The 27,687-nt window shown below is 46.2% G+C and overlaps 2 protein-coding genes across 3 annotated transcripts in view; one reads left to right on the forward strand and one right to left on the reverse strand.

Annotated features, from left to right (window-relative positions):
• Positions 1–8,105, reverse strand: part of SNRNP40 (small nuclear ribonucleoprotein U5 subunit 40) — a 175,020-nt gene extending 166,915 nt beyond the window's left edge. Inside the window, exon 1 of the mRNA XM_069623040.1 lies at positions 7,588–8,105. Within this exon, the coding sequence (XP_069479141.1) occupies positions 7,588–7,698 (111 nt within the window). The 5' untranslated portion in view covers positions 7,699–8,105. The remainder of the gene's footprint in view (positions 1–7,587) is intronic.
• A 287-nt stretch (positions 8,106–8,392) lies between these two features.
• The window catches only part of ZCCHC17 (zinc finger CCHC-type containing 17), a 262,713-nt gene continuing 243,418 nt past the window's right edge, over positions 8,393–27,687 (forward strand). For both annotated transcript variants that reach the window (XM_069623041.1, XM_069623042.1), the window contains exon 1: positions 8,393–8,523. The gene's annotated coding sequence lies outside the window, so the exon portion shown is untranslated. The remainder of the gene's footprint in view (positions 8,524–27,687) is intronic.

Genomic DNA, 27,687 nt, shown 5'->3' on the forward strand with positions numbered 1-27,687 from the left:
TCAAAGAAAAGTGATTACATTGTCTTTTGTTGAAGTCATAAAGTTTATTTTCTGTACTGCATTTTCATTCATCATTGCATTGTCCTTGAAGCCATAAAAGCATTCTCAGCTACTTTATCCTCTCTATATCACTTCTAAGCCATCAAAAATAGTGTACCACTGTAACATTATCCATTGTTGATCACTATCATCTTCACAAGTGTGCTATCAAATATTAAGTTACTATAAAAGTGTGATAGCTATATATTGTTTAATTTTCAAATAAACCTTTTAATTTGCAAAACAAACCTACTTCTTGGCTCAGTGGGGTCAGGGGGATTCTAAGAGAGGGGTGTTATACAAGGGTTGTCATCCAGAGTAAACGAACTGGACATAAAAATATATCAATAAGGGTTTCCCTCAGCATCCCAGACTAGGCATTGACTTAGCTGTAGTGTTGAATTGAATCTGCTTACAGCGTCCCATGTGGAAGTATGTGGCAAACTATGAACTCGTTGCTCATTCTCTTTAGCTCCAACTGATAACATATTTATTTCAATCCCTGTGGTGACCCTCAATGTCATGCATCATCATGAACCCGAGGTACACTGTGCAGTAAGCAGGAGTTGAGGCATTTTCACAGACTGAAGTTGAAGCAAGCTCTTCCCCAAAGGGCCACACATGTAAACAAGCTACTGCATGATCAATTATCCCAATAGATTCAACAGTGGGATAAGAACAACCATTTCTGACCCTTCAAATACCACAGTGACTGCACACATTAAAACAGCAGGAGAGAGAGATGGCGCGAGACGTCAAGCAGGTAGAGGTCCTGTCCGGGTGCTAGGACAATATTCTACCAGGATTTATCAATTTTTACTTTGTGGGCAGACATAAATATAGGTGCCATTTCCCCGTTTTGCTCAAAAAATGTCTTTGCAACCGCAAATTCCTTTCTCTCTTTAAACCCATCACTAATCGTCGAGTCCTGGCAAAAGTTATGGGGCATATAGTGGTCACCCAGTTTCCCTTTTTTTGACCAACTTCACCATCCCTCACATTTAGAACCTGGTTTCTGGACCAGAGCAGAGACCACACTGCAGGGGATTTGGAACAAAACCCTTAATATGCTGAAAGAAGTGGGGGGGGCCGGGGTTCGGAGTCTATCTAGACACGCTGGACCGCACAGCAGCATTCGACAGCCGGGTCCACAATTTTATGTTGGAAGCTGGGGAAGTGGATGGAGGCACCGACTTTTGCTTTAAAAAAGTAGTAATTCGTTTATGACTATTTGTAGGCCTCTTCTAAATGTACTTTTGCATGCATGTAGCGAGAGAGCTCTGTTCATTACCAACAAAAGATATTTCTTTGGACTCTCTGAACAGAGAAGTTGTTGACTGGGCAGTCTGGGTAAAGGGACTTTTTTGCTTTCATTAATTTTTTTTATTAAATGAGTTAGTTTATTACAAACGTTTCCGCTGATCCAATTTACATCAAAAGAGATCACAAGTTAGAACTGTATGAGCGAAGAATTAGATCTAGAGGAAAGAGTCCAACCCCTTTAAGAGAACACAAAATGTGCAAAATCAGACAGTCATCAATTGGATGTAGATGTCTCCATCCAAGATCGCTCTCTTTTCTTCCCCGAGCAGGATTGAGGCCCATCTTTCCTCTTGGGACAGTAAAGTTGCAGACCGAGGTGTGAAGTCTCGATATTTAGTCCTATGAGCAACAATGCCTCGAAAACCATCACCACATGGTAAAGGGATTCTAGCTGATCACTCTTTTAACAGAAGCGGCAGATGTTAGAAAAATCTCTTAATTGTTTAGTGTGCGACAGGACTGGTCAAGTCAGAAGTAAGTTCAGTCTAAAGCATAGAACCAAATTGCACAGTTTTGGGCAGGGAAACAATCTAGAGAGGTATGCCGGGAGATGATTTAGTCTGCGAGCCTCTAGCAAAGTATTAATGGAAAGTTTGTGCTGTGATTTAGAGTCCCGCGTTTCAATACAGTCGCAGGTCGGTATTTTCCTTTGCACCAAGAGGATGTTTCAGCGTTTCAAATGGAAGTATTCAAGGACTTAATCTGTTCACTGCAGTTTGGTTTAGCAGGAAATCCTGTCTGGCATTCACTTTTGTCCGGATATATCAATCGGGAGGCAGGGGGCAGAGGAGACGTAATCAATTAGCGATTTACAAAGAACAATGGAATTAAATGAATGAATGGCCACTTCAAATCTTATTCTTGATATTGGAAAAGCATGAGGTTGCGACAATGCTAGTCTCAAAAAACGGCCCTCAAGCCGATGCCATATGTACCATGGTAGATTTAAGGTCGCTTCTGATCCATAGTCTAGAATCGGTATTACTTTTTGCCAGTAAAATGTTATAAGTGGGCTAATAGAGAATTGGCCTTATTTATTGTGGAGGATAACAGCTTGTCTTGCACGGGAGTCCACTTTGCTCTCAAGATGTTTGCACCCACTCTTGCTCACATAAGCTTGAATTGAACCACATACCTAGATATTTGTATGACTGGACTTGGGTAAGCTTGGGGGATGGGTCCTATCTAGACATGCATTCGACAGCTGGGTCCACAACTAGCTGTTGGAGGCTGGGGAAGTGGATGAAGGCACTGACTTGCTTTAAAAAAGTAGGAATTAATTTATGACCAGATAGAATAACTAGCTGTTGAGAGATATTGTAGGCCTCTTCTGAATGTACTTATGCATGCATGTAGGAGAGCTCCGTTCATTACCAACACAAAAGACATTTCTTTGGACTCTCTGAACAAAGAGTTGTTGACTTGGCAGTTTGGGGAAAGGGACGTTAGCCTCTAAAAATCGTGTTCAACTGCAAATAATGGGCCTGTTGCATGACTGGATTTGGGCCTAATTGCAACACTAAGTACACTGGTTGCCAGTCCGTGCTCCACCGAGAGGTGCCCCCTACCATGGAGGGGGAGATGTACCTGCAGAGATCCATAAATACAGAGAATGGGATAGGCTCTTGGAAGGCTATTATGCTCAGAGTTAGCGAGCATGTGTTCTAATGGATCTATGTGATCACTGGCAATTACAAAAATTTTGAATTCGGCGCTCCCTTCACCCCATATATATGCAGGGGGAGAACCCCTGCATCCCTCCTCCACATGTATCATTTACTTTACCCAACCCCCCCCCCACATATATCTGGGGTGAAATTTGGATGTCGAAATTCGACATCTTTGCGTTCCCAGTAAATGTATGGGTAATGATGGACTGATTATCACCCTACACACACTCCAAGACCAGATTGAAGCTGCTGCGCATGAGGATTGGACTGTCCTGGGACAAGGGGACAGCACAGACTAGGTCCAGGCAATATGGACCAAAAGCCATATCTAAATATTTTTGGGCTGAATGGCGATCTACATCTCAATATTGTTTATGAGGGTTAAATGCTCAGTTGTAAGCTGCCAACTACATGCAAGATGTCACAAACACCTTTATTTATAAGACATTAATCAAAATAAAGTGTAAACACAGGGTTACTCTTCCTGTTTGAGAATACACGCAGCTGAGTAAATATCAAAATATATATATATTAACGATATTGCCTCATCCTATATCGATTTTGAAAATATATTAGATATATCTCCAAAACCCAATATATTGCCCAGCCCTAGCACAGACAACTCCAGATAAGAAGGGAGCTTAATGGCTGGAATACCTCCAAACCTTGTACCTTGTGAAAATTATCTAATTAATGGTAGAGAATTGACCTCCACTTTGCCTTCTGAGACTAGCTGACTCATGTATTAGCGTTTGGACTCAACAATTAATTACTCCGAGGACCTTGGTCAAACCATTGGGCAACAAGGATACAGGCATTTGGCAATCAAAGCAGGATCAACAAGGGAAGAAAAGTAACCAGTAAAAAAGTATGTCTAGGGCAGTTGAATGCAGAAGGCCCTGGAGATATCCTAGTGTTGACATCTGGGTCTTTAGGGATTTAGCAGAATACAACTTTGCTTGCTGTTAACTGCTGGGATTACCTTTGAGCAGGGTTCAAAATTCACACTAGCCATCGGCTAGTAAAAAAATGGTGTGTTGTGTGCAAATGTTCAAATTGCAAGCTACTAGCCAGCCATTACGTCATTTGCCACCTCAATTCTATACATACACTGCCCACACCATTTCCAAATCACCAATAGTCAAATATTACTGAGGACTATCCCCCCCCGATGCTTTTTAATATTTTGGGCTTCTCCAATCCTGTCCAGTTACAATTAAATTTGAAGGAAGGAAAAACTTCCCCATACACAGGAAACAACCAAAGAATGTACGTATTGCACCCAAGCCTCAAATGCCAACTGTGACAGATTGCCATCTGCAAGGGTGTGAAAGCCCTGGCGATTTTGATTTATAGAAAAGGGCGTGGGTAGTTCAATTTCTGAAAGGGAGATCTGCTATTCATTCTGTGAGCAGGACCTAGCTATGAAAAGACTAATCTTGGTGTCTGGTCCGACTGATTCCACAGCTGCTGCGTGGAACAAAAGCTAGGATGTGGTCACTTTCATTCTCCTACATGGATATTAACACACTCCTCCATGGCCCCCCATGGCATAGAATGTCCCTCAGTGGGTCGCCTGGGAATCAGTGCTTCAGAGGCAGCACCGACAAAGCCATGCCAGAGTGCTGATCAGTGGAGTCCCTTTAAAGCGAGTAGGCACGGGAAGGGACAGGGGTTACAGTAGCAAAAGATGAGGTGGGCCGAGGGAAGGGTCCTACCATCTTGGGTTCTTTTAAGACTCCCTTCCTTTTCCTGTCCCCACCATTTCCTACAGGCAAGGCATTCTGGGTGTCATGTCCTAAGGGAAAGGGCGCTTGTTACAGCCACCTGGATTGGACCCCTTACAGCAGGCTCCTGTGCCAATTCTCTATGACAATGTGCCGTTAAAAGGAGAGAGGGAAACCTTTTTCTTTGATTCATCTTTGGACCATCATGAAAAGGATACACTTTGACCTCTGTTGGGAATGTGGTCTATTCAAAAGGTCCTACCATGGCGGTGAAGACAAAAGATACCCAAGGCAGAGGAGAGCTTTATTCCCAGACCATCCCAGAGGTACGGGGGGGGGGGGTTTGACTGTGGCTGGACCAAGGGCTGCCCATTCTGGCTGCACTGAAATCAGGCTCCCGTTTACTGGAGGTGAAGGACACCCTTTAGGTGCAAGCTAAGCTCCCTGGAGCAGAGAAGGACTCCTCTTCTCCTGGAGACCCTGCATTTTCACTCCCAGAAACCAATGAAAAAACAAAGTGATGTCTGGCTTTCCCTGCATCTCTTAACCGCATAGATTCCAGTTGGAGCGCCTTTGGCACCATCCAAGCTGCTGTACAGAAACCGATGGAGAGTCCTCCCCGACCTCGATGCACAACCATCTCCGCATCACAGTTTTGCTCGACACTGAAGCTCCGCTGTCTCTGCACCAGCGACCTGCCAAGCCTTCCAAAATCCCCAATTCTACATCGTTGTCTTGTCACCAGCTTTTTTCAAACTCCAAGCCACTAGAGTACCACAACGCTGTGTTGAGCCAGTCAAACCTGCACACCCCCAGAGGCTAGTCCTCACTTCTCTGCACCTGAGACTACAGAGACTGTTTGACCCTCAAGCCGTCACTGCTCACTGGCCCAGCACCAAAAACATCCAGACACATGGTTCGATGCCAAAAATCACGCAAACACTCAAGCCCCAAAGACAAGAGCATAGGGTACTGTGAAGAGACTTGGTCCCCTTGCTCCATCTTTTTCTTAAAGACAGCCCTGTAACAGCGACATTGTGCTTCAATAACCATGCTCATCGGCCTAGTGTGCCCTTTGACAAAGTCTGCATTCTTAGTGTTCTTTTACAGGAGGTGTTTTCTCTTACTGGTTACAGATTGTTTTTTTGCATTTAATATTGGACATTCTTTTATTGCAAGTTATTTAGGTTGCTTCTGCTATCACCACACACCCCTCCTGAAGAGTATAGCGTGCCCTGGAGCTATACTTGTGGGGCTGTGTCTTTCTCACCTTCATGATTGGGATCACTGTTGGTTTGATAGTAGTAGGGGGGGGTGTTAAGAGGCGGTTTAGCCACTGTTCATCCCTGTACTCTTGCAGCGCAGTCGTAATTTCAGACCAACTCGCTACTGTGTACCTAGACAGCAAGGTCTTGGCACTATAACCCCAAATACTCGCATAGAACCCAGGATTAGATTCCGTTGGCCAAAATTTCTTGGAAAAATGGCAGACTTTGCAGTACAGGCAAATGTGATCTACAATTTCCTACTGCTGGATATGCCCAATACCTCCTCCCAAACAGCTTTCAACGACCTATTGATGAGACTCCATTTATAGTTCGTCCTCTTATGAAAGTTTATGAACATTGCCATCAGTGGCAAGAGACACTATGAGATAATGTACAGTATATACATGCACTCATTCACCAAGTAGAGCTGGGTGAGTCAGACGAAGTGCGAGTCAGCCAGATCAGAACTGGGCTGTTGCCCGAAACCCCTTTCAGGCCAATACCTGTCCAGCAGAGTCCAGACATGAGCCCCACATAATACCTGTGGTGCCTTTCCAGGAAAAATTAAAATAAAAAACAAAAAGTGCTTCCCTAAGCAACGTTACCACCTACAGGAGTGCTGCCACCTGATTTCCTGCTCTACCCTGTACCAGGCATTGATTGATTGAGGAGGGTGGGTGGCACCACCATGTCCTTTCCTCACCACCAACACTGCATCATCGTGCCATCATTCACCAAATACCAATGATTATTCCCCCCTAGAGCCGCTATCCTCTTCCCCTCCCACCCCACAGCCCACCTTCATCATGTTACCATCCACAAAATACAGGCTCTACTCATTCCCCCTCCCCTGAGAGCCACCATCCCCTGGTCTCTTCTCTAGCCCACGCTCCTTATCTGTTCCCCAATCTTTACACAACCATTCAAAAAGAACCCCGGCCCACTCCCAACCCCTCCCAAACAGCCCACTTCTCTTTTTAAACGCCTATTTTCCTGACTTGGCTCGCATTTGACCGCATGAGCCAGGCCAGACCCCCTGGATCTGCCTTGACCCAGCCCTAATCATTGGATAACTGGCTCGCCAGCTCAATTCACAAAACAAATAGCTGAGCACAATCGCATAAAGTAAAATCCTATCAGGCAGCTAGCTCAGTGCGATAGTTACCGAGATATACATACGCAACCTGGGGAAGCAAAATCTGAAATGGGGTAGCGCCATTACAAGTTCTGTGCATTAATTGCGACAGTCGTGATAGGGCAAAACGTGTCATACGGGCAGAAAACAAATGGAACTTGCGTCAATTACCAAGATCAGGTAACACCGTTTGTTTTGCATGTATTCAAGTCCTGAAAGTACAGTTGTAAACCCAAGAGGTGAGTCTAGACTGGCACCATCTTTTATTACCCTCCTGCAGCCCTCCACTTAGGACAGCAAAACAAACTCTCTATGTCCAAAAAGCACAATAACGATCAATTTGGCAGGTTGGTTTACAACGCAGGCTAAGACTTTTCCAGTCATCTCCACAACAGAGCATCAACCCAGCTCTTCGAAAAACTCACCACCGGTAGCATAGCCCCTGGGGCAGTTCCTGGAGGCAGCAGATCGGTACGCGGCCTCTTGGGAGGCATCAAGACCATCTCCTGCCCTTTACGCTTGTTAGGCTCAAGCATAGCGGCGGCGTATACAGGTCTTCCGCCAGGCAGAAAGAAGCGAAGCGAACAGCAAGTTGATTCAGTCCACACGTAAAGTGCAATCTAACCCGACAGCTAAACAAAGTTTCCAACTGACCAACCAGAGGCAACACATAATTCAAGATGAGTTGCACAGTACAGTTTAAAGACAGTCATGGTGATTGGTCTATTAGAATGGTCAGCTGATTGCCATAGAAAGACAACAACGGGACCCTCATTCGTGAAAATAACATTTTTATTTTCTTCTTTTTCTCGTTAAAGCGTTTTGTACGGCTTTCTGTCAAAATTGGCTATGTGCGCCCCCAAATTTTTCTTTTCAGACTTCCTCGGTGTTTATGCTAGACATTGAAAAGGGACTAGAAACATCGCCGCAAACAGTTTATTGTAACTGTCTGCCATGCCAGGCAGTATAAAAGACTTAAGCAAGGACTGGACTTGAATCTGAAACATGGCCAGGTGAAATAAAATCACATTGTCAATTAAGTTCGATATATTATTCGCTTCCTTAATAGTTAACTATATAATTATGAAGTAATATATTTTCTAATACTTCTTTTAAATATTATTCAATAATCTGTTAAAAGTTATTTTTATTAACAAACAATTGTTTCTAAAAGTTTTCTGCTTTTTAAATACGTCTATTAAAGCCAAAATTTCACAGGCCGCCTGCACTCGAGAGTGGAAAGTGATGATACCGTGTCCTGATTGGTGGTCTCGATAAAACACTTATTGATGTGTGAAGGATTGTGATTGGTTGAAGGGAGGAGCATAAGAGTGTATAAAGATGGCTGACTGGTGATTTCGGTAAGTTATGTGTTGTTTATGATTGTAGGTCTGCCGTTTTGGCTGACTGTATGCCTAAGTAAAGAGATATTGATGATCCGCAGAATGTGAGGAGAGGTATCCTGTCATAACAAGTTTGAATCTTTAGTAGCATTTCATTTAAATGAACCATTTCGCAGTATTTACTTATGAGGTCCCAAAGACCGACTACACCAGATGTCAGTGAGAATGAAGTTGGTGCACGTTTCACAAACCCCCACCGTGTTGCCCCTTTAGATGTGTAGAAAGTTGAAAATAACCTTTTAGAAACGGGAGTCGGGGAATGAAAAATATTCATAGTTTCAAAAGCACCCCTCAGTCATGTGATGTCTTCAGCCAGTCGTTGTTTTGAATATTAGGTGCTCTGGATTGTAGGCTCATATGTTCAATGTGAAACTAGAAGTATCCGTATACATATGCCATGCCAACAATGGCTGAATGCATCACGCATGACATGGCGCTACCCAGAGGCCATGCACTACGTTTGAAATAACTTAGTTATGATGAGTATCAGAAGTATTCCTAAACATTATAATGCTATTTTTATTCTCTTCGTCGTATGGAGTGTGTCTCTAGCCTGTTTGTTGTCTTTTGATTTTAGACGTGAACACAGAAGACATTCACTCCACTTCTCTCTTCCTTGTCCCAGAAGTATGAAGTGATCCCCCTCTCTTTCAGGAACCCCTTTTGTATGCTTATTTTGTTTCCGGCATGCCCGCCATCAGTGGGAGTGCTAAACTCCCATCCTCCCGGCATGCTCCAGTTTTTTCTGATCCTACCATTGGCAGGGACCATGCAAGGCTGTTGGACCGCATTCTACGATGTGTAGCAACATATTCGTCATGCATGACAGAGAAAGCCCTGGGGGGATTGCAGATGTCAGAAGCCCCTTACAAAGGTTCTGACCCCTCCCTGTATCTTCAGGATATTGGAACTGAGGTGGAGTTCCTGACAGACCTTGCTTATGATGGGGTTAACGCTTCTGCTATGGTGATGGGATCGGCTGTGGCACGCCGTATTGCTGCATATTAAAGATTGGAGAACGGATTCCCATAAGCAAAAAAAACCCTGGGGATTCCCTTTGAGGATTGCATGCTATTTGGGGATATTGTCGAAGAGAAAGTTCATGGAGTATTCAAAGCAGACAACCACACAAGGAAGTTGTCAAAGAAAATAGACACTCGAGCTAAGCCATCTTTTCTCCACTGTCGCAGTTTATTAGGCAGTCACACTCAACTGAGGGAGTTCCTTTCCCCTACAAGTAAGGTGGCGCGCACCCAAAGCGCTAATACAGATTCTACTTTGATGAGGCCTCCCACTTATTTTGCACCAACCTCAACAAATACCCTATGTCACCAATGGACTATGAACCAGGCTGGTGTATAGTAAGAATACATATTTATTTAAGGTTTGACAAAGGAGAATAACAACCAACATCAACCACCAATGCTGTAGCACCCCACAATATCACAACTCCCAATTACTTTGTTATTAAAAGCACAAAGGTAAACATTTTAAAATATACAGTCACAACTTACATCAGATTTAATTGCAAATTAACCAATAAAAAACATTTACAACACCATGGAATAATCGTTTTGCCACACACATTCAAAGGACAGGCAGTACTTTGGGATTCTGGTTTGGGAGGCAGGGGAATCAATGGGAAATTTCATATTTTACTTGATTTTTAGAAAGGCAATGTTTGAGGCGATGGACCAGGGTAGCCTGCCAGAATCTATGCACAAAGCCATAATAACCGTATTATTGAAACCAAGGTGTCCACCCCATGATATGTCATCATACAGACCCTTCTCGTTAATCAATTCCGACATGAAGATTTTCGCCAAGGTCCTGGCCACCAGGCTTCTCCCCATTGTTCCTGGACTGGTCAACCCGGACCAGTGTGGTTTTGTCCCGACTCGGTCCACTGCTTTGGACCTCCGTAGGCCATTTGGGGTCATGGCACTGATTGATCCCAGGGCACGGGCTGCTGTGGTTTCACTAGATGCCAAAAAGGCTTTTGATTCCTTGTCGTGGGAGTATCTGTTTGCAGTGCTTAAGTGTTTTGGGATGGGCCCCTACTTTCTAAAATGTGTTGGGCTGCTATATACCGATCCAGGATCCAAGGTCCTTGCTAATCGCACTCTCTTCAAAATATTCTCACTAGGCGCAGGGGCACTATACCGGGCTGTCCGTTCTCCCCTATACTGTTTGCCTTAACAATTGAGCCAATGGTGGCATATGTGCGGCAGAACCACGGACATGGGGGCATCAGAATTACGGGCCTGACCCAGTCTATATCACTATATGCGGACGACACACTTCTTTATATCCGAGACCAAGAGGCAAGCCTGGTCCCCATTATGACTGACATAAAAAACGTTATTTTTAGATTTGTACATAACAGCGAACAAACTTGCACCAACTGGGTGCACCAATAATCATTGCCCACCCTCTTTTCCAACCCTTTCACCCATGTCTACAATTTACGCAAGTGTTTTGCAGTGGCTTGCTCCCTTTTTGCAGTCCGTGTGTAGCAGTGCTTTAGGGTGGTCCACATCTGTTTTGGTTTTTGTGCGGTCTGCTCTTGTGAGTCTGAGTCAGCTGATGTAGTGAGTAGATATGCAACGTACGGGCCCCATATGTCCGGAGGATGTGCGTGTAGGAGCAGTGTCCGCAGAAATTCAGTGTCCATATCTTGACAGTACAGAATGTCCTTTTTCCAGGCTGTCGGGTACAGGGCCGGTCCGCGGCCCCATGACATGGCGATTCTCCCGCGTGCCAGTAACAGGAGGAGAGCTGCCAGCTTCCTTGTTGAGGGGTGTAGGTATTTGGTCATACTGAGAAGGGCCACCAAGGGGAGCGGCACTAGCTCTTCGCCTATTATCGCAGCTGTCGTTTGCAAGACTTGAGACCAGAACTGGGAGACTACAGAGCAGTCCCAAGCGAGGTGGAAGAAGTCGGCTGCCAAGGTGCCACACCGTTCGCATTGTGCTGTTGATTCCGGGTGCTGTCTGTGTTTCTAGGCTGGAGTGAAATAGGTTTGATGCACAAAGTTAAAATGGATTTGCTTGAGGCGTGTGTTTATCGCCACTTTCTGGGTTTGACGCAGGATATAAGTCTAGTCTTCCTCTGGTATCGTGGCTTGGGTGCCCATTTCCCAGCGTCTCTTCCTTCGGGTATCTTTTGTCACTGTATCTGTTAGCAGGGATTTATTTATCAGTAAGGTCAGTGAGGTGAACCTCCCTTCTCCCTTCGCCTGGATTGTGCTATGTAGAAGATCCCATGTCTCCGGCTGTTGGGGGAAGGATGGGAACAGTGACTGCAGGGTGTAAAGTAGCCTAAAATAAATGAATATGTCAAGTGATGAGTCACCTCCTCTTTCCCTGGCCATCTGGGGTGTTATAAATGTTCCTTCGGGGAACAGGTTGCCAAGGGATTGGACATTAATTTTATCCAGCCACTGGTGGAACACCTTCTCAGCTGTCAGGGGGATGCCTGGGATACATTTGATTGGCAGCAGGGCAGAGAATCTGATTTGTACATCGTATTTCCGTGCAAGTTTTTTCCAAATTGCATAGGTGGACAGGACGATATTCATTGTGTTGTGAGGTATTGGCATGTGGCCGATAATGACCGCTCTCAGTAAGTTAGGGGAAGCTAGGGCTTGTTCTATCTGTACATGCAGTCGGATAAAGTGTGTGGTGTACCAGTGGCTCAAAAATTGTGCCTGTGCTGCCCAGAAATACCTCTCCATGTCGGGAGGTGCGAGGCCACCACGGGACGTTGGTAGGATTAAAGTTGTGTAGGCTACTCTTGCCGGTTTCCCTGCCCATAGTAAGTCTAGAATGAGGCTTTTAACTCTTCTAAAAAATGACTGTGGAAGGAGCAGCAGTATATTTGTGAATAGGTAGAGAAGCTTGGGGAGAATCACCATTTTGATCAGGGAGGCTCTACCCCAGAGCGCTAGCGGGAGCGTTTTCCATCTCTGTATGCGCTCCTGAAGTGATCTCAGTGTCGACCCGTAATTGCCATTATATATATCGCCGTGATTGAGGTACATGTGGATGCCCAGGTAGCAAACCTGGGAGGGAATCCTCCCACCTGAATCCATGATCGTCTACAAATTTAGTGGTATGTCGTGTTAGGGGGAATAGCACTGATTTGGAATGGTTGGTTTTAAGACCGGAGATGTTACTAAAGTTAATCACTTCACACATTATCGGGTTGAGATTGGTTTGGGGATCGTGGACAAATAGGATCACATCATCAGCGAAGAGTGAGACAACTAATTTATGGGGTCCAAAGGTGAGGCCTCTGTGAAGCTGTTGGGCGCATAACTGTGAGGCTAGGGGTTCCATTATTAAGGCGAAGATAAGTGCTGATAGGGGACAGCCTTTTTTGGTGCCGCGTTCTAGTTTTTATATTGGCAGATTTCGGCTTGCCTAAGGTGATGAAGGATCGGGGGTCATTGTAGAGCAACGAGACTAGGTTGATGATGAAATTCCCTAGTCCCATTTGTTTCAGAGCCGCAAACGGGAAAGGCCATTCGATGGAGTCGAATGCCTTCTCTGCGTCGAGCAAGACAGCTATCGCTTGTTGTGAGGGGTCAAGTGACTCTATGATACCAAACAGCCTTTCTGATGCTGTATGTTGTGCTGTGGCCTGGAATAAACCCTGCCTGCTCGCCTAGCACTAATGCGGGCATAAGGTGGAGCAGTCGTGGTGTTAGAATTTTGGCCAGTATCTTATCCAGATTGATCAGGGAGATTGGCCTATAAGAGGCGCAGTCGTCTGGGGGTTTGCCTGCCTTGTGTAGGAGGATGACATTGGCTTCACGCATCGTTGGTGGGAGAATTCCGCGTTCTAAGGCTTCTTTATAGACTTGTAATAAGAGCAGGGCTATGGTCGTCGCAAAGGCTTTATAGAATTCACCTGTGATGCCATCAGGGCCCGGGGCTTTGGTGTTTGGGAGGATTTTAATAGCTGATGTAAGTTTAGTGGTTCCCGGAGTTCGTTGACTGCCCAGTAGAGTTCTGTGTTATTTAAGTAGTTTTGTAATGCCTCGGGGAATGGGCTGTGTTTGGAACTATATAGGCCCTGATAGAAGGTGTGAAACACCTTGACAATGTCCTCCTCGGTGTATACTAGGGACCCTTGTGCGTTGCAGACTCGTTCCACTCGAGTGGGTGTTTTATCAAGTGCTATCAGGCGTGTTAGTAGGGCTCCCGGCTTTTGGCCTTCGCCATATTGCCCGACTTGGTGTCTGCGTCCGAGGAACTTTAGTTCACGGGTAGCTTTTTTGTTAAATCTTAGCTACTCTTCTTTTAGGTCGGCTTGAGGCTGTGGGTCGTTAGAAGTGGTACATTTGCGCTCAAGCTCTTTTAGTCGGTCCTCACTGTTTGCCAGTTCTCGTCTTATCAGTTTCAAAATCCTCCGCCTCGTGGCATCATCACTGAAGCTCCTCTGCACATCCGTGCAACTTATTACCGGCAGATGCATATGAGCACCAGCATATGAAGTAGCCACCAAATGCTTCAGTATTCTTATTCCACTCGTCGTCGTGCTACAACTTACCTGCATCAAGGCATTGCCTAAGGCCAAGGTAACTGCAGCAGCCATTCGAAGATGGCCTCCATGATCCCTAACGTGAACCTCTGAGCCCCGCTCCCCTCCCAGATCAGCTGATTGGCTGCAAGCCAATACTTCCTCTGTTGCTGCTAACCGGAGGCGTAAGCCGGCCGCTTTGATCTAAGGGCAGCGAATCGAAGGGCCTGTCTGCATCTGTGTTATTAATTTCGCTAGCCACCCTGGGCAGGGCAGGAGCCCCTCTGCCTCGTGGCATCATCACTGAAGCTCCTCTGCACGTCTGTGCAACTTATTACCGGCAGATGCATACGAGCACCAGCATATGAAGTAAGCCACCAAATGCTTCATTATTCTTATTCCACTCGTCGTGCTACAACTTACCTGCATCAAGGCATTGCCTAAAACCAAGGTAACTGCAGCAGCCATTCGAAGATGGCCGCCATGATCCCTAACGTGAACCTCTGAGCTCCCCTCCCAGATCAGCTGATTGGCCGTGAGCCAATACTTCCTCTGTTGCTGCTAACCGGAGGCGGAAGCCGGCTGCTTTGATCTAAGGGCCGCAAATCGAAGAGCCTGTCTGCGTCTGTACGCGCCGTCGGCCTGACTCCCTGCCGACACACGCTCGCTATTTTACACGTGCACGCCTATCTACTTCATTTGGCGCCCATGACTCCCCAGCACCTACAACCTATCCTGCCATGTTTACATCGGCTCATGGACAGCTAAATCTACCAGCACAGCTGACCTGGCCAATCTGCCGTCATTCATCTGAACTCATCCCCGTGGTAAGACCACTGTTATTGACGATCCATAGACCCTTATCTTGACTTGCTTCCCCATTTGCATGACCACCACTTAGACTATACATACATAGTGGGTACCAGATCATTCTTATCCCACGGGGATACTCTTATTAACTCATACTCAGTCTGTTCGTCACCAATCTGCCATGATGCTTGACTGTAATGCACTACACAAATAATGTATGCACTGCTGTAAGAGTGTCACGTTGTCTGGATTGCATGCCCTTATAATTCTACTAATGTGTCACTGCATATTTACCTACAAACTCTAAATGTGCATTGTATCTTGATCTCTACTCAGCCTAGACTGCCTGTGCTCACGTTGCCTCTGCGCCATCGTAAATGCAATCTCCAGTGTATGTGTGCATTGCAGTAAGAACCTTATATAGGCTGCACTGTATGTCTCTAGCCTGCCACGCTATCACTGAATTGACGATCCAGCAGTTGTGAAGCCTAATAGCCACTATATCTAAGTACCCTCAGTATTGCATCTATGTGACCCAGCCGCTCATTGCTCTGCATAGCAATAACCCTACTTAAGCGCAAGATCACAACCCGTCTTGCCTTACTTACTTAGATAGACCAACCATATTGTCAGCCTAATTTGTACTAACTTGTGGCCTATAATGTTGTCACTCTCTCATGCTATATTATAACACTGAGATAGAACTCTACGTGGCTGTATGCCCGACTGTAGTTAGTGCTTCCCTGCCCAGCGCTTCAGCCTGCAACGCCCTCTATCGGTACATATTTATTGCTTTTCAGCCAGCAACATTTATTCTGCACCCCCAGCCTTGCGACACATTCCACTTCTGATACCTACTTTGCAGTACTCTGTACTGAGAGTGCCTAATTTTATAGCAGCCCTATCCCAGCGCCAGGCCAACCTCCCTTTTACCTAACACAACTGCAATTACCACCTAGCATGTGTCCCTTGATTACCAGTTTGCTCGCTTGCGTCCTGCTCCTCTGAAATACTGTAGTACGACTCAGGATGGCTCCGCACCCACCTATCACAATGTACTCAACTATGCTAAACACCAATTCATCCAGCAACTCACACCTACATATAAATGACCCACAGTTGTTGCTACCTACCAGATTCCCTCGTTCTACCACTGATAGGAACAAAGGACTCAGAGCCAGATTAGCAAAGATTTATGAGCCCCTTGCCCGCTCATTGCCTACCATACAGAAACCTCAAACGATGCTGGTCCGACCCAGCCTACAAGAAAATCGAACTCACCTCAGAACTCCATCCATACACCTCTACTCAGTCCCTCTAATCAGGGCACTCCTGAATTAACACAGGATTATTGACATACCACGACTAACACTAAAACCTTAGCCAGCCCCCAAATTAAGGGAGCACTGATCAACGCCAGATCATTAGTCGCCCATGCTACAGAAATTGCCGATTTTGATCCTCAACAAAGACCTTGACTTCCTAGCCATTACTGAGACCTGGCTGCATCCAGCAGCAGGGCCTATGCTTATGCTTGCAGTCCCAGACAATTACTCCACCCTGAGACAAGATCGACCCATCTCCAGAGGAAGGGGAGTCGCCATCATCCATAAAGGCAGCCTCACCATGAGATTAGCAACAACCATCAACGTCCTCTCTTGCGAAATACTCTCAGTCAAAGTCCCTCTCACCAATGCCCAAACGCTCAATATCCACCTGATCTACCGCCCTCCAGGCCCAATAGGCACCTTTGATGAGGACATTAACACTATCTTATCCAGCAACCTTAAAAGCTCTACCCAAGTACTCACTCTGGGGGACTTTAATATGGGCTACAATGACCCGGAAGACCAAATCGCCAGTACTATAGTCAATACCCTCTCCGAACTAGGTTTTGTACAAAGAAGTATGGCACCCACACATACTAAAGGCAGAATACTTGATTGGGTGCCGACTATAACTGTCGAGTGAACATCACCAATATCTCACCTCTAGCCTGGACGGGCCACCACCTGGTATCGTTGATGCTCTCCACCATCCGACCCCCACCCCCGCCAATTATTAGGGCCCCCCCCCACACTCACAAGAAACAAGAAGAGTATTACAGTCGAGAGACTTATCCCGAATTTACTCCCCACACTCAACACACTTCCTGATAACTCGGTCCAGAGACTTTGGTCGAAGAATATAATAAAATCATGGCCCCTCGCTGGACCTAATTGCCTCCCTCAAATCCAGACCAAGCAAACCCAAAACACATCTAAACAAATGGTACACACCATTCCTTAAAAACTTAAGGCAGCAATAAAGAAACTGCGAGGCCACTTGGAAGAAATCCCCTTCAGCAGCTAACAAACTCACTCTCCAAACTATCCACCCTCTACAAAAAAGAAATCTACCTGGCTAAACGAACTTCCTTTGACTCCCGCATATCCCAAGCGAAATCGAACATGAAGGAACTATTCTCCATCCTTAAAGAAGTAGAAACCCCCATAGTACCACCAGATACCTGTACCAACGATAAAAATTGGTGCTCAGAAATCCAAAACTCCTTAGTTAACAAGATTGATACCCTACATAACAAAATCTCCCGCAAAAAAGCTTCCTTAAATGATCCTCTCCCTTCCAATCTACCGGAGAAACTCACTCTAAGAGAAATCACTCGTTTCAACTTCTCCAAAGTCACCACACTTGAAGTAGAAAAAACCATCCTGTCGCTGAAACCTTTCAATTGTCAGGGAGATCTCTGCCCTGCTCAGTTTATTAAAGATGCCGCCCGCAACCTCTCCCCTGTCATCACAAAACTAATTAATGCCTCCTTCTCCACTGGTTCTATCTCCACTAACTTAAAAAAATCTTGGGTACTCCCATTACTAAAAAAACCCACACTTGACCCAGCCACTCCCACAAACTACAGACCCATAACAACCGTACCATTCCTTCTAAAAATCCTGGACAAGGTCGCCTACGTACAAATACAGAAGTACCTGGAAGAGCACCACTTCTTGGGAGCTAGACAATCAGGCTTCCGTCCTCAACACGGGACTGAAACTGCTCTCATCGACTTGAAAGCACAGATTGATATGCTCAGAGACAATGGCCAAGCCGCCTTACTCCTCCTCCTTGACCTCTCTGCTGCTTTCGACTTGGCTGATCACTCTGTCCTATGCACACACCTTCACACATCAGCCCACTTCTCTGCTGAGGCCAACACCTGGATTAGATAATTCCTTAACGGCAGAACTATGGGGGTTTTTTCACCTACAGCGGCAGCAGACCCCATACCAATCACTTGTGGCATGCCACAGGGCTCCCGTGTCTCCCCCACACTGTACAATATATTTACCAAGCCCCTTTTCGATGATTTGGATCATCTCGGTATCACCTACACCAACTATGCAGATGATACCCAGATCCTCCTTCCGCTTTCTGGAGATTATGAAAAGGATTTGGCCTTGCTAAATAGTGTACATCATCATCCAGGCATGGATGGCCACACATGGACTATACCTGAATGAAGATAAAACTGAACTCATCATCCTAGGCACCACCACCAGTTTAAAGAAACTAGGCCCTGCCTACTGCTCTTTCTTGATCGATGGCAACAACATTAAAGTGGGAGAAGAGGTCAAAACACTAAGCTTTTACCTGGACTCCAACTTCTCCTTCAATAGACAGGCATCCTCCACGGCATACACATGTAAACTGATCCGCGCAGCCAAACCATTCCTGTCCGACACTAGCTGTCTCACCCTCGCTAGAGCCCTCATACTGTCCCGCCTGGACTATTGCAACGCCCTCTATCTGGGATTCACTAAGGCCACTACCAGCAAATTACAAACTCTTCAGAACAATGCTCTTAGAGAAGCCTTGGGCATCTCCAGAAGAGAGCATATCACAGGATATAGCCAACAGAACAATTGGCTTACCATCAATGACAAAATTCTACTAAAAACAGCGTCACTCACTCACAAATCCCTTAATAACGCTGCCCCCATCTATCTGATGGATAGATTTCACAGACAGTCCTCCTTGAGACCCACAAGAACAGCCTACAAAGACTGCCTTTCTGTCCCCAACTTCACCCTGAAGTTCCACAATAGGGGGTAACAGCTTCCCTGTGAAAGCAGCCAAATTGTGGAATTCCCTACAGCCAACTCTCAGAACGGACTTGCCCTATCAAAACTTCCGATCCAAGGTAGTTTTATGGCTGAAAACGTAGGCCGTCAAACACATTCAGGTGCCAAGTCAGTTCCTACTCGTACACTTTGTAACCATGCGTGCCTACTTATATATATGTATATTATCCTGCATACCTTCTTTGTGATTATGTATTTTTTATTGCTGTTGTAACTAAGTTTCGCAAATTCTTGAAAAAGGCTGCGCCCTGATACCTGAGGGTATGTTCGCACATTACAAATAAATAAACAAACAAACAAAATGCCATTCTCTTTTGCCATACATATGCTTGGTATGTAGCATTTCAATGTTTCCCACAGGGTGCCTGCGGATCTGACGGAGTCTTGATTTATCTCTAGGAAGGATGTAATTTCTTGTTGAAGTTCGGTCGCAAACACGTGGTCTGATAGTGATCCAGGTTTGAATCTCCTGTTGAGTGTGGTCGATTTGGTATTAGGCAGGGTGTACTCGAGTGTGACTATTGAATGATCCGAGAGGGATCTGGGGCGGATTTGACTGGGCCCCCATCGGAATGGGCTCTGAGCTGATACCATGAGGTAATCGATGCAGGAACTGGTGTTGTGGATGGCAGAGTGGAACGTGTAGTCTCTCGAGTTCTGGTTGGATTGTCTCCATGCGTCAATCAGGTCGAATGCTTGGCAGATTTCTTTAACCTGAAGACTGGCTTTGGAAGGTCGACCAGTTGTGATGTGCGATTTATCTATCTGGGGGTCCAGTGTTGTATTGAGATCTGCTCCCCAGACGATTCTACCCGAGTTAGTTGTTCATAGGTGTGACATGACCGAGTTGAAGTTGTTTGGGCCATCCGTGTTGAGGGCATATGAATTCACTAGGATTATTTCTTTCCCTACAAGGATCCCTCTCACCAGCAATGCCCTTCCCTCAGTGTCCCTCCTGGATTCTATTAGACTGAAGCCTGCTTTTTTATCGATCAGGATGGCCACCCCTCTCGGGTAGGATGAATATGACGAGAAGTACCTGTGGCAGCCCCGTGAACTGGCCCAGTGGCGTTCTGAGTCGGGGAGCAGATGGGTCTCTTGCAACATAGTCACATTGATTTTGTGCCTTCTGAGGTATTGTAGGATTCTCCTGGTTTTCGCTGGTTGATTACCTCCCCGGATATTCCAGGTTGCTACTTTAAACAGTTCTGATGAATGATGAATAGATGTCTGGGTGCGACCATTTGGTGGCCGACAGGTGCCAGTGGTGTCACATTGGTGTATAGGGAGCTGTTGGTTTTTTTGGGTGGTGTGGTGGGGGTTCGAGGCTGAAGCATGATGGGAAAATAGGCGGGCTGTCGACGGTGTCTTCCCGGAACTGTTATCCCTCCCTTGTGTGGGCAACTGCCAACTGGCCCACATTGATCCCTCCCTTACGAACAAGAACATTAACGGTGCTGTGCTTGGAGTGCTCGTAGCCTTCCGGGAGGTAAGGCTCCCTTAACTTGTAGGATTATGATTCTGTGGTGGCGATCTTGTGGCAGTGGTTGCGACTCGGTTCCACCTCTTACTGTGTTCGGGTGTTGGCTTATGGCGGCTCTCTTCTCATTCGGTCCCTGCGCTGTGGTCTTGGGTTGTTGGAGGCAGGTCTGCAGCCGGTTTGGTCCAGGTAGTTGTTTGCTTCTTCGGGTGCATTAAAAAATTGAGTTTTACCTTCATGCTGAATGCGCAGTTTTTGCGGGGAAGAGAATTGAGTGTAATATCTGATTGTCCTGCAGCCGGCATTTGACGGTAGTGTATGACCTCCTTTGTGCCTGCACAGCTGGGGAGAAGTCTGGGTAGATTGAATGCTGTCTCCATCATATTGGAGGTCTCCCTTTTCCCTGGCGGATTTGAGTATCGAATTGCGGTCCTTATAGTTTGAGTTTGGCTATGATTGGACACGGGTTTGCCCCCTGGGATTGGTTAGGTGTTAGGGACCCTATGCACCCTTTTGACAATGAATAGCTGAAGGAGAGGGACAGAGCTACGAAAAGTTCCATGCAGATCTTTTCAACATGTTCTTCCATTTTTATTCTGAGCTGTTGCTCTCTGACCCTGACAATCCTGATATTATTTCTATGAGACCGTCCCTCCAAATCTTTGTTCTTTGCAGTCACTGCCTTCATTTGAGTCTCTAGCGATGTCACCCTTGTAGCCAGAGACGATGCACCGTCATCTAGATTCGATACCCGTTGCTCAACTGCATCTAGTCTGTCAGCATGTTTGTCCAGGCGATGCTGCAGCTGATCGACTTTTGAGGAAAGTGTGTCCAGTTTACAACCTAGCCCTCCTATTCCAGCTTTTAGGTCGAGAAAGATTTCTCTGTTATCAGAGTTCTGGGTCCGCTCTTCTTCGTGGGCGTCATCTTGTACAGGCGACTCTGGCCTGCTATCTGGTTTGGACGGTTTGGTGGAGGAGCCAGGTTCAAAATTCAGTTTTCGCTGGGACTTGTCGTTCTTGCCCATGGTGTGCTACAGGATATTGCCTGCCGGAGCAAGGTCCTCTAATACAGATCGTAGTATCGGTGGTGAGTCAGCGATGCCAGGTGTATTTTGCTCCTGTGGTGTGGGCCTCTTGAATGTGTGACCTGGGCTAGTGGAGTGTTATGGCGAATCTGCGCCTGGAGGGGTCTCAGGGCTCAGGGGGTTCTTCAGTCGTAAGCCAGCACTGATTTTGTTTGTCCGGAGTGAGCTTCACTCAGAACCCTCAGCTTTGTGGAAGGTCAGCCAGGGGGGTCGTGAGAGCTTGCGCTTTATTGACAGACGTTGTCCGCAGGCCCTGCTTTTGTCGAGCGACGCTGCAGCCTCCACGGAGGATTTAATGTCAGGGTAGCATGGAGGCCGTACCACTGGGCTTGTGAGTTTCTGTTGCGGCCATGGATCTGGCCTTTGGCGGTGTTATGCAGCTTGGAGGGAGGATAATTAGGTGGTTTAGTGTTGGCGCCAGTCACTTTGGCCGTTGTTTTGGCCAAAATCTGGGGCAGCGGCAGAAATCCCGGTCCTGCTTGGCCCGGGGTGGTGACACTCTTCAGCCCCTGCCACCCCTCACACCCCGCCTCTGTCCGGGAGGCAGAGGGCGGCTGCGCTGCCTGTGTTACTTGGCTTGTTGTCCGGTGTGATCGCGGGGGGGGCGAGGGGAGCGGTCCCTTGCTGACTGTCCACCGGTGCGCTGCCCTCTGTTTGTGTTCGCTGGTGGGGACGGGGGGGCCCAGCACCCGTTACACTGTGGCGCGGATCTTTATTGGTGAGTGATCGCGCATATCACATGGGTGAGCCGGGGCATTCAAGTAGGCAACTCAAGCTGACCGGCTGCGGGCCGAGAGGGTAAGTATGGCTGTGGCGCTGCACGCTCTGTGGGTCGGTCTTACCTCTCGGCTGCGCGGATCTTGCTCTCGGCGACCGTTGCTGATCGCCTTATTGTGCCGGGTGGGTGACCGCCGCTGTCTCCTTCGTTGTGCTGGGCTGGAGGGTTGTGCTGGGCTGGAGGGTGGGGCCCGCCGCCGATCCCGGCGTGACTGCGCCTCCACCCTCCGGGTCGCACAGGCTGGCCGCGACCACCGATTCCGTCAGTGCTGTTTGGCCGCCTGGTAGGTCTTGTTCGGCGGTTCCTGGGATCCTCCTGGCCGATCAGCGACGACTCCTGGTGCAGCAGTGGTACGGCCCCTGGCTGCGTGGGCAGATGGGCTCCGGGCAGCGGTTTCTCCGGAGTGAATATTTCAGCAGGGGGAGCACCGCCAGCTTTAATATTGGGCTTGTTGGGATCGGTAGCAAAGGCTGCACACTTCCATCAAACTGATATTTGCCGTGGCCACCACAGAAGTGTAGATTCTTCAGGATTTGTTTGGAGCGACACAGAGCTCTTTATGGAGCCGCCATCACGGTCGGCTCTCTAGCGCCCTCTATGACTGACATACATGAGTTCGCTTAGTACAAGGGCTACAGGACAACTCCAAGTCAGAAATATTCCCACTTACACCTGCCACCGTATGCCCAGCCGGCGCCAACAGACTTTAATGGTCACCCATATGTGTTTTTTACCTGGGGATAATAGTGTCTAAAAAAAGGGTGACGTTATATAGAGACAATCGTGAACAACTATGCAATCTCTTACCATAAAACTACAGATATGAGCCAGACTTTCCATTATATGGCCGCATTGCAATCTTGAAGATGGTTGTCCTCCCCAAGCTCCTATATTTCTTCGGCAACATCCCTCTCTGGCCGGGCAGGTTGTTCTTTGCTAAACTCCAGTCCCTGACCACCTCGTTCATATGGAACAGGGGAGCAGCCAGAATGAAGTGGGAAAAGCTGGTTGAACCATACAGTATGGGTGGCATTGTAGCACCGGACTATATTATCTGGTGGCACAGGCTCAATTTGCCAAACACTGGTATGACCCACTGGACACTGCACCACATATTCCGATAGAAAGGTATGCCGCTTCCCCGACAGATCTCCGATCCATCCTATTCAGCACACGACATAAAGACCCATGCCAATTCAACCCAGTCAGTGTCATGGTTCATGCCTGGTCCGTGATCTATAAAAGACTACGGATAGAGGCACCTTATGACCCAGAGGCCCCAATATGGAAGTTCCCCGGCATCTCCCCCACATTTGTCGGAGCCCTGCAAAGGACATGGGACCCCAATAGACGGATAAAGAGGCGAGGTATGTTCCCCAATGGGAAATATTTGACCCTTGATGACTTTGCCAATACAGTCGGCGGAGGTCAGTTTAGATCACTCCAGTATCACTGTATGAGGGCGGCGTTTAGCGCTAGATGGCCGTTGTTCCCTGATGAGCTTCCCTCTCATGAATGTTTGCAGGCCATGACTTCTGGGACTGGGCCCGGAATGTCCAAGCTTTATGCTATGATACAAACCCATTCCCCATCTTTGAACACTGTTAAAACAACGTGGGAGGCAGACATGGGGGTGACGATCGCTGCAGAAAAATGGTCCCAGTATTGCCAACCATCCAATTCTGTATCACTAAATGCTGGCCTCCGCCTGATCCAATTCAAGATCCTTAATAAATGACATTACACACCGGCCAAAATGGCAAAGTTCACTGGAAACTGTTCTGGGGATGCCAGAAATGTGGGACTCCACGTGCAGATTTGTTTCATAAGTATTGGGCCTGCCCTCTGATTGCTGGGTTTTGGAGGGAGGTGGCGGGGATTATTGAGGAAATAACGCACACCCCGGCCTCTCACCCCTCAGAAATATCTATTTGGGGACATCGGGAAGGGCGCAGAAACCACAAGAAGACTGTTTAATGTGTCTTCTGTGATAGCGAAAAAATGTATATTGCATAGTTGGCGAAGCCCTTGTGCACCTCATGTTGATCATTTTCTGCGAGAATTAACATTCATTAATGAATGCGTGGAACAATATGTGTTGACATTGCCTGTGACAAGCCGCCCCATGGACCCCCTTCAGAATCTATCTATGTGACATGATACCCGACGATGACTTCTTCTGTACCATCGCCATGATTATGTAAAAACTGAATGTGCTGCGCCACTGAAAATGCCTTTTTTCTACTGTGTTTCACTTGATTGTGCTGTGTGTAGATGACATGGCCATCAATAAATAAAGTTTAAAGAAAAAAAGAAAGGCAATGTTTGAGAAGGAAACTGGATGAGAAATTCAGTGCATTCGGATTCTGGTTTGGGTGGCATGGGAATCGATGGGAAATTTCGTTTTCCACCCTCTACATTCATTTGAATAGCAGCATTTTTGTTATACTGATTTTGGGATTATGGACACCCACTTTCGGGACCAGAGTCGGTGGTTTCAGAAGGACAGTCACCGAAGTCTTTATTGTCTATTACAACTCTAACACACTGGTCATGAACTTTGTTAGTTTGGAATTCTAACATCCCGTGATTCTATATGGGAATATATTGATTTAACTTCAGTTCTATGTGCTAAGGAGCTACACAGCTTCCCACCTCCCCACAATTTAATGGAAATGCGTAAAAATAGTTACAACTTTGATACTACATACTTCCAACATTAATTTCACTGTCTATTGATCGATCAATATTTCCAGTTCCTCAGATTTATGAAAATGCCAGAATCATAATTATGATCATTACTTAAAGTTATGTACATCACAAACATTTCGTTTTTACATGGTCCTAACTGTCTTTTTATCCCCCTTTAAAATGAGCCTGGGGTGACCTCGATGGGACACACAATGCATTTTTTAAAAATTGGTTTATTACAAACCTTTAACAATTAAACAGTAAAAAAGCCATCCATATCCTCTTATGCAACAGTTAAAATAATCCAAACTACTTCAGCATATTACAAATCACAAGAAAGAAGAACAAAACATTAAAACCAAAATAGAGGAGGAATAAAAATGAAGACAATTGAGCCACACCCAGTTTCCAATAAAATAAAAGAAGAAAAAAACAAACAAAAAAACATCAAAAATAAGATATGCTCTTAGACTCCTCTCACCACTCCCGTTATCATACAGTTTTCCCCATTCACATCATTAGGCTCCGTATCAATACTAGCACACCCATTGAGGAATTTTACCAGCGCAAAAACTACTGGATAGCTTTCTCCCCTCCGGAATTTGAACCCCCAATAATCTATCCCCACTGTTTCTGTTGATGCAATGATGGAGCCCAAGAAGAGCGAGTGACGCTCTGTCCAGCCTACACATGCAGTTAGCAGGTGCTTTAATGATTCCGGTTCAGCAGCTTTTAAACAAAATCTACAAGTCCACTGACAGTCCACCCACTGTATCCTGTCCACTAAAAGTTCCTGTGTTGGGTACAAATTCAGGCGCATTCTCAAGAAGCATCCTCGAACTAATGGACAGGGGAACATTTTCAAATATTTGGGCACCTCCTTTAAAGACTTGCATTCCAGAACATAGTCTTTCATAAAGCTTAATGTGTTCTTTTTAGCCTGAGGCAGTATCCATTCGTGTTGGAACAGTTTTTTTTATTATCAATACAGGGTTGGAAAACAATGTTTACACATTAGACTCCAGCTCTATTAGACTATCGATGCACTTGACTTTCCAAGCGCTGAGATGATCCGTACTAATCTCCACATCCTTAGCCCTCAGAATGGCTAACTGAGGGATTGAATGAGCCGACAGTGATTTTCGGAATAAAGAAAGAGTTTTCAGCATATAGGGATAAAAGACCAAGTTCAAAACGAATACAAGCCATCGGCAGGCTCCTTGGAAGCCCTAAACTTCACTTCCAAAAGATGCCTTCAAGGATTTCCCAAAGTTGCCAAGAGAGATTTAAGCAAGTTTCCACCCCATAAGATAGAAATGGAATTACCTTTTGACTGTAGAATTTAATCAAAGGGGTCATAAAAACTTGCCAAATCGCTGATGTTAAATCATACCTTGAGCCATGAGATTTTTTACTTTCGGAAAAGGTTGGCCCATGGGGTTTCTGCCACACTCAAATTAAGGCAGACTCCCAAATAAATAATGGAGTCTACGCATTCCAATTGGTAATGATTTACATACCATTGGAATTTCTGGGACTTCTTCCTGCTGTTTCCTCCATTAAATATCGAGATCTTTGATTTTCTTTGCATTAACTCGCAAACGATTTTGGGTCATGTAAGACTGTAGGGCGTCTAAACACCTTTTGGAGTCCTATTGGTGTTTTATGAATCGCTAGCAGGTCATCAGCATAAACCATCAATGGGGTTGGAGTCCCGTTATGTTTGGGGGGGAATCCCTGTATCGCCTCCTGAGACTTTAAACCCCTAATCATTCTAATTTCTTTAGATATCAATCCCTGGCTGTTCAGATAAACCTGCATAGTTCAGTCTGAATAGAGGGCTTCCATTGGTTCCAAAAGCTCCTCAGGGCAATTCCAGTCCCTCAATTTGGACCCCAAGCGCTCCTGATTGAAGCTATCAAAAGCCTGCTCCAAGTCGAAAAAGGCAATATACAACTTGTTCTAGCCCTTAATGGCCTGGAGCTTTAGGAGATTCAGCAAGAACAAGTGTAGGCCTGTACCAATACCTCTAACAAAGCCTGTTTGTCTAGGGTCTTTCTGCTCAGTATCCATAGCCCATCTTGACCTGCGTTTTAATAGAATAGACACAAAGATTTTTTCCCAAACTGTGTAAAAGGGCTATGGGTCGCTAGTTAGCTGGGTCCATTCTTAGCCCCTTTCTAAAAATCGGGATGGTGATAGCCCTCTTCCAAGCCAACGGAATTTGTTTTTCTTTTAAGACTTTACAGAAAAGAATATAGGTCAATTCTGACCACTCTTCTGGTGCCCGCTTGAGAGCAAAATTCGAAAGCTTGTCCGGCCCAGGGGCCCTGGACGTGGAGAGTTTTAAGATCACCTCTTGGATTTCTGATTTTTCTAACTTCCAGTCCCACTCCCATGCACTTTTTATTCGAGAAACTGTATTGAATGCTTAATCAATGGCACTGCATAATAGGTGCTCCCAGTTTCAGAAGGCCCCCTCCAATTCTTAGGTTTTTATTTCTCCTTAAGCATGTGACCAGCCTCCTGCACGGGCCAATATTTATTTTACCCTCTCCTCCTGAGCTTCAAAGGGTCTTTGTTCAGACCTAATGCACCATTAATGGGAAAC

The sequence above is a fragment of the Ambystoma mexicanum genome, chromosome 11 (assembly GCF_040938575.1).
Source record: "Ambystoma mexicanum isolate Mex_15411 chromosome 11, UKY_AmexF1_1, whole genome shotgun sequence".
NCBI classification, from domain to species: Eukaryota; Metazoa; Chordata; class Amphibia; order Caudata; family Ambystomatidae; genus Ambystoma; species Ambystoma mexicanum.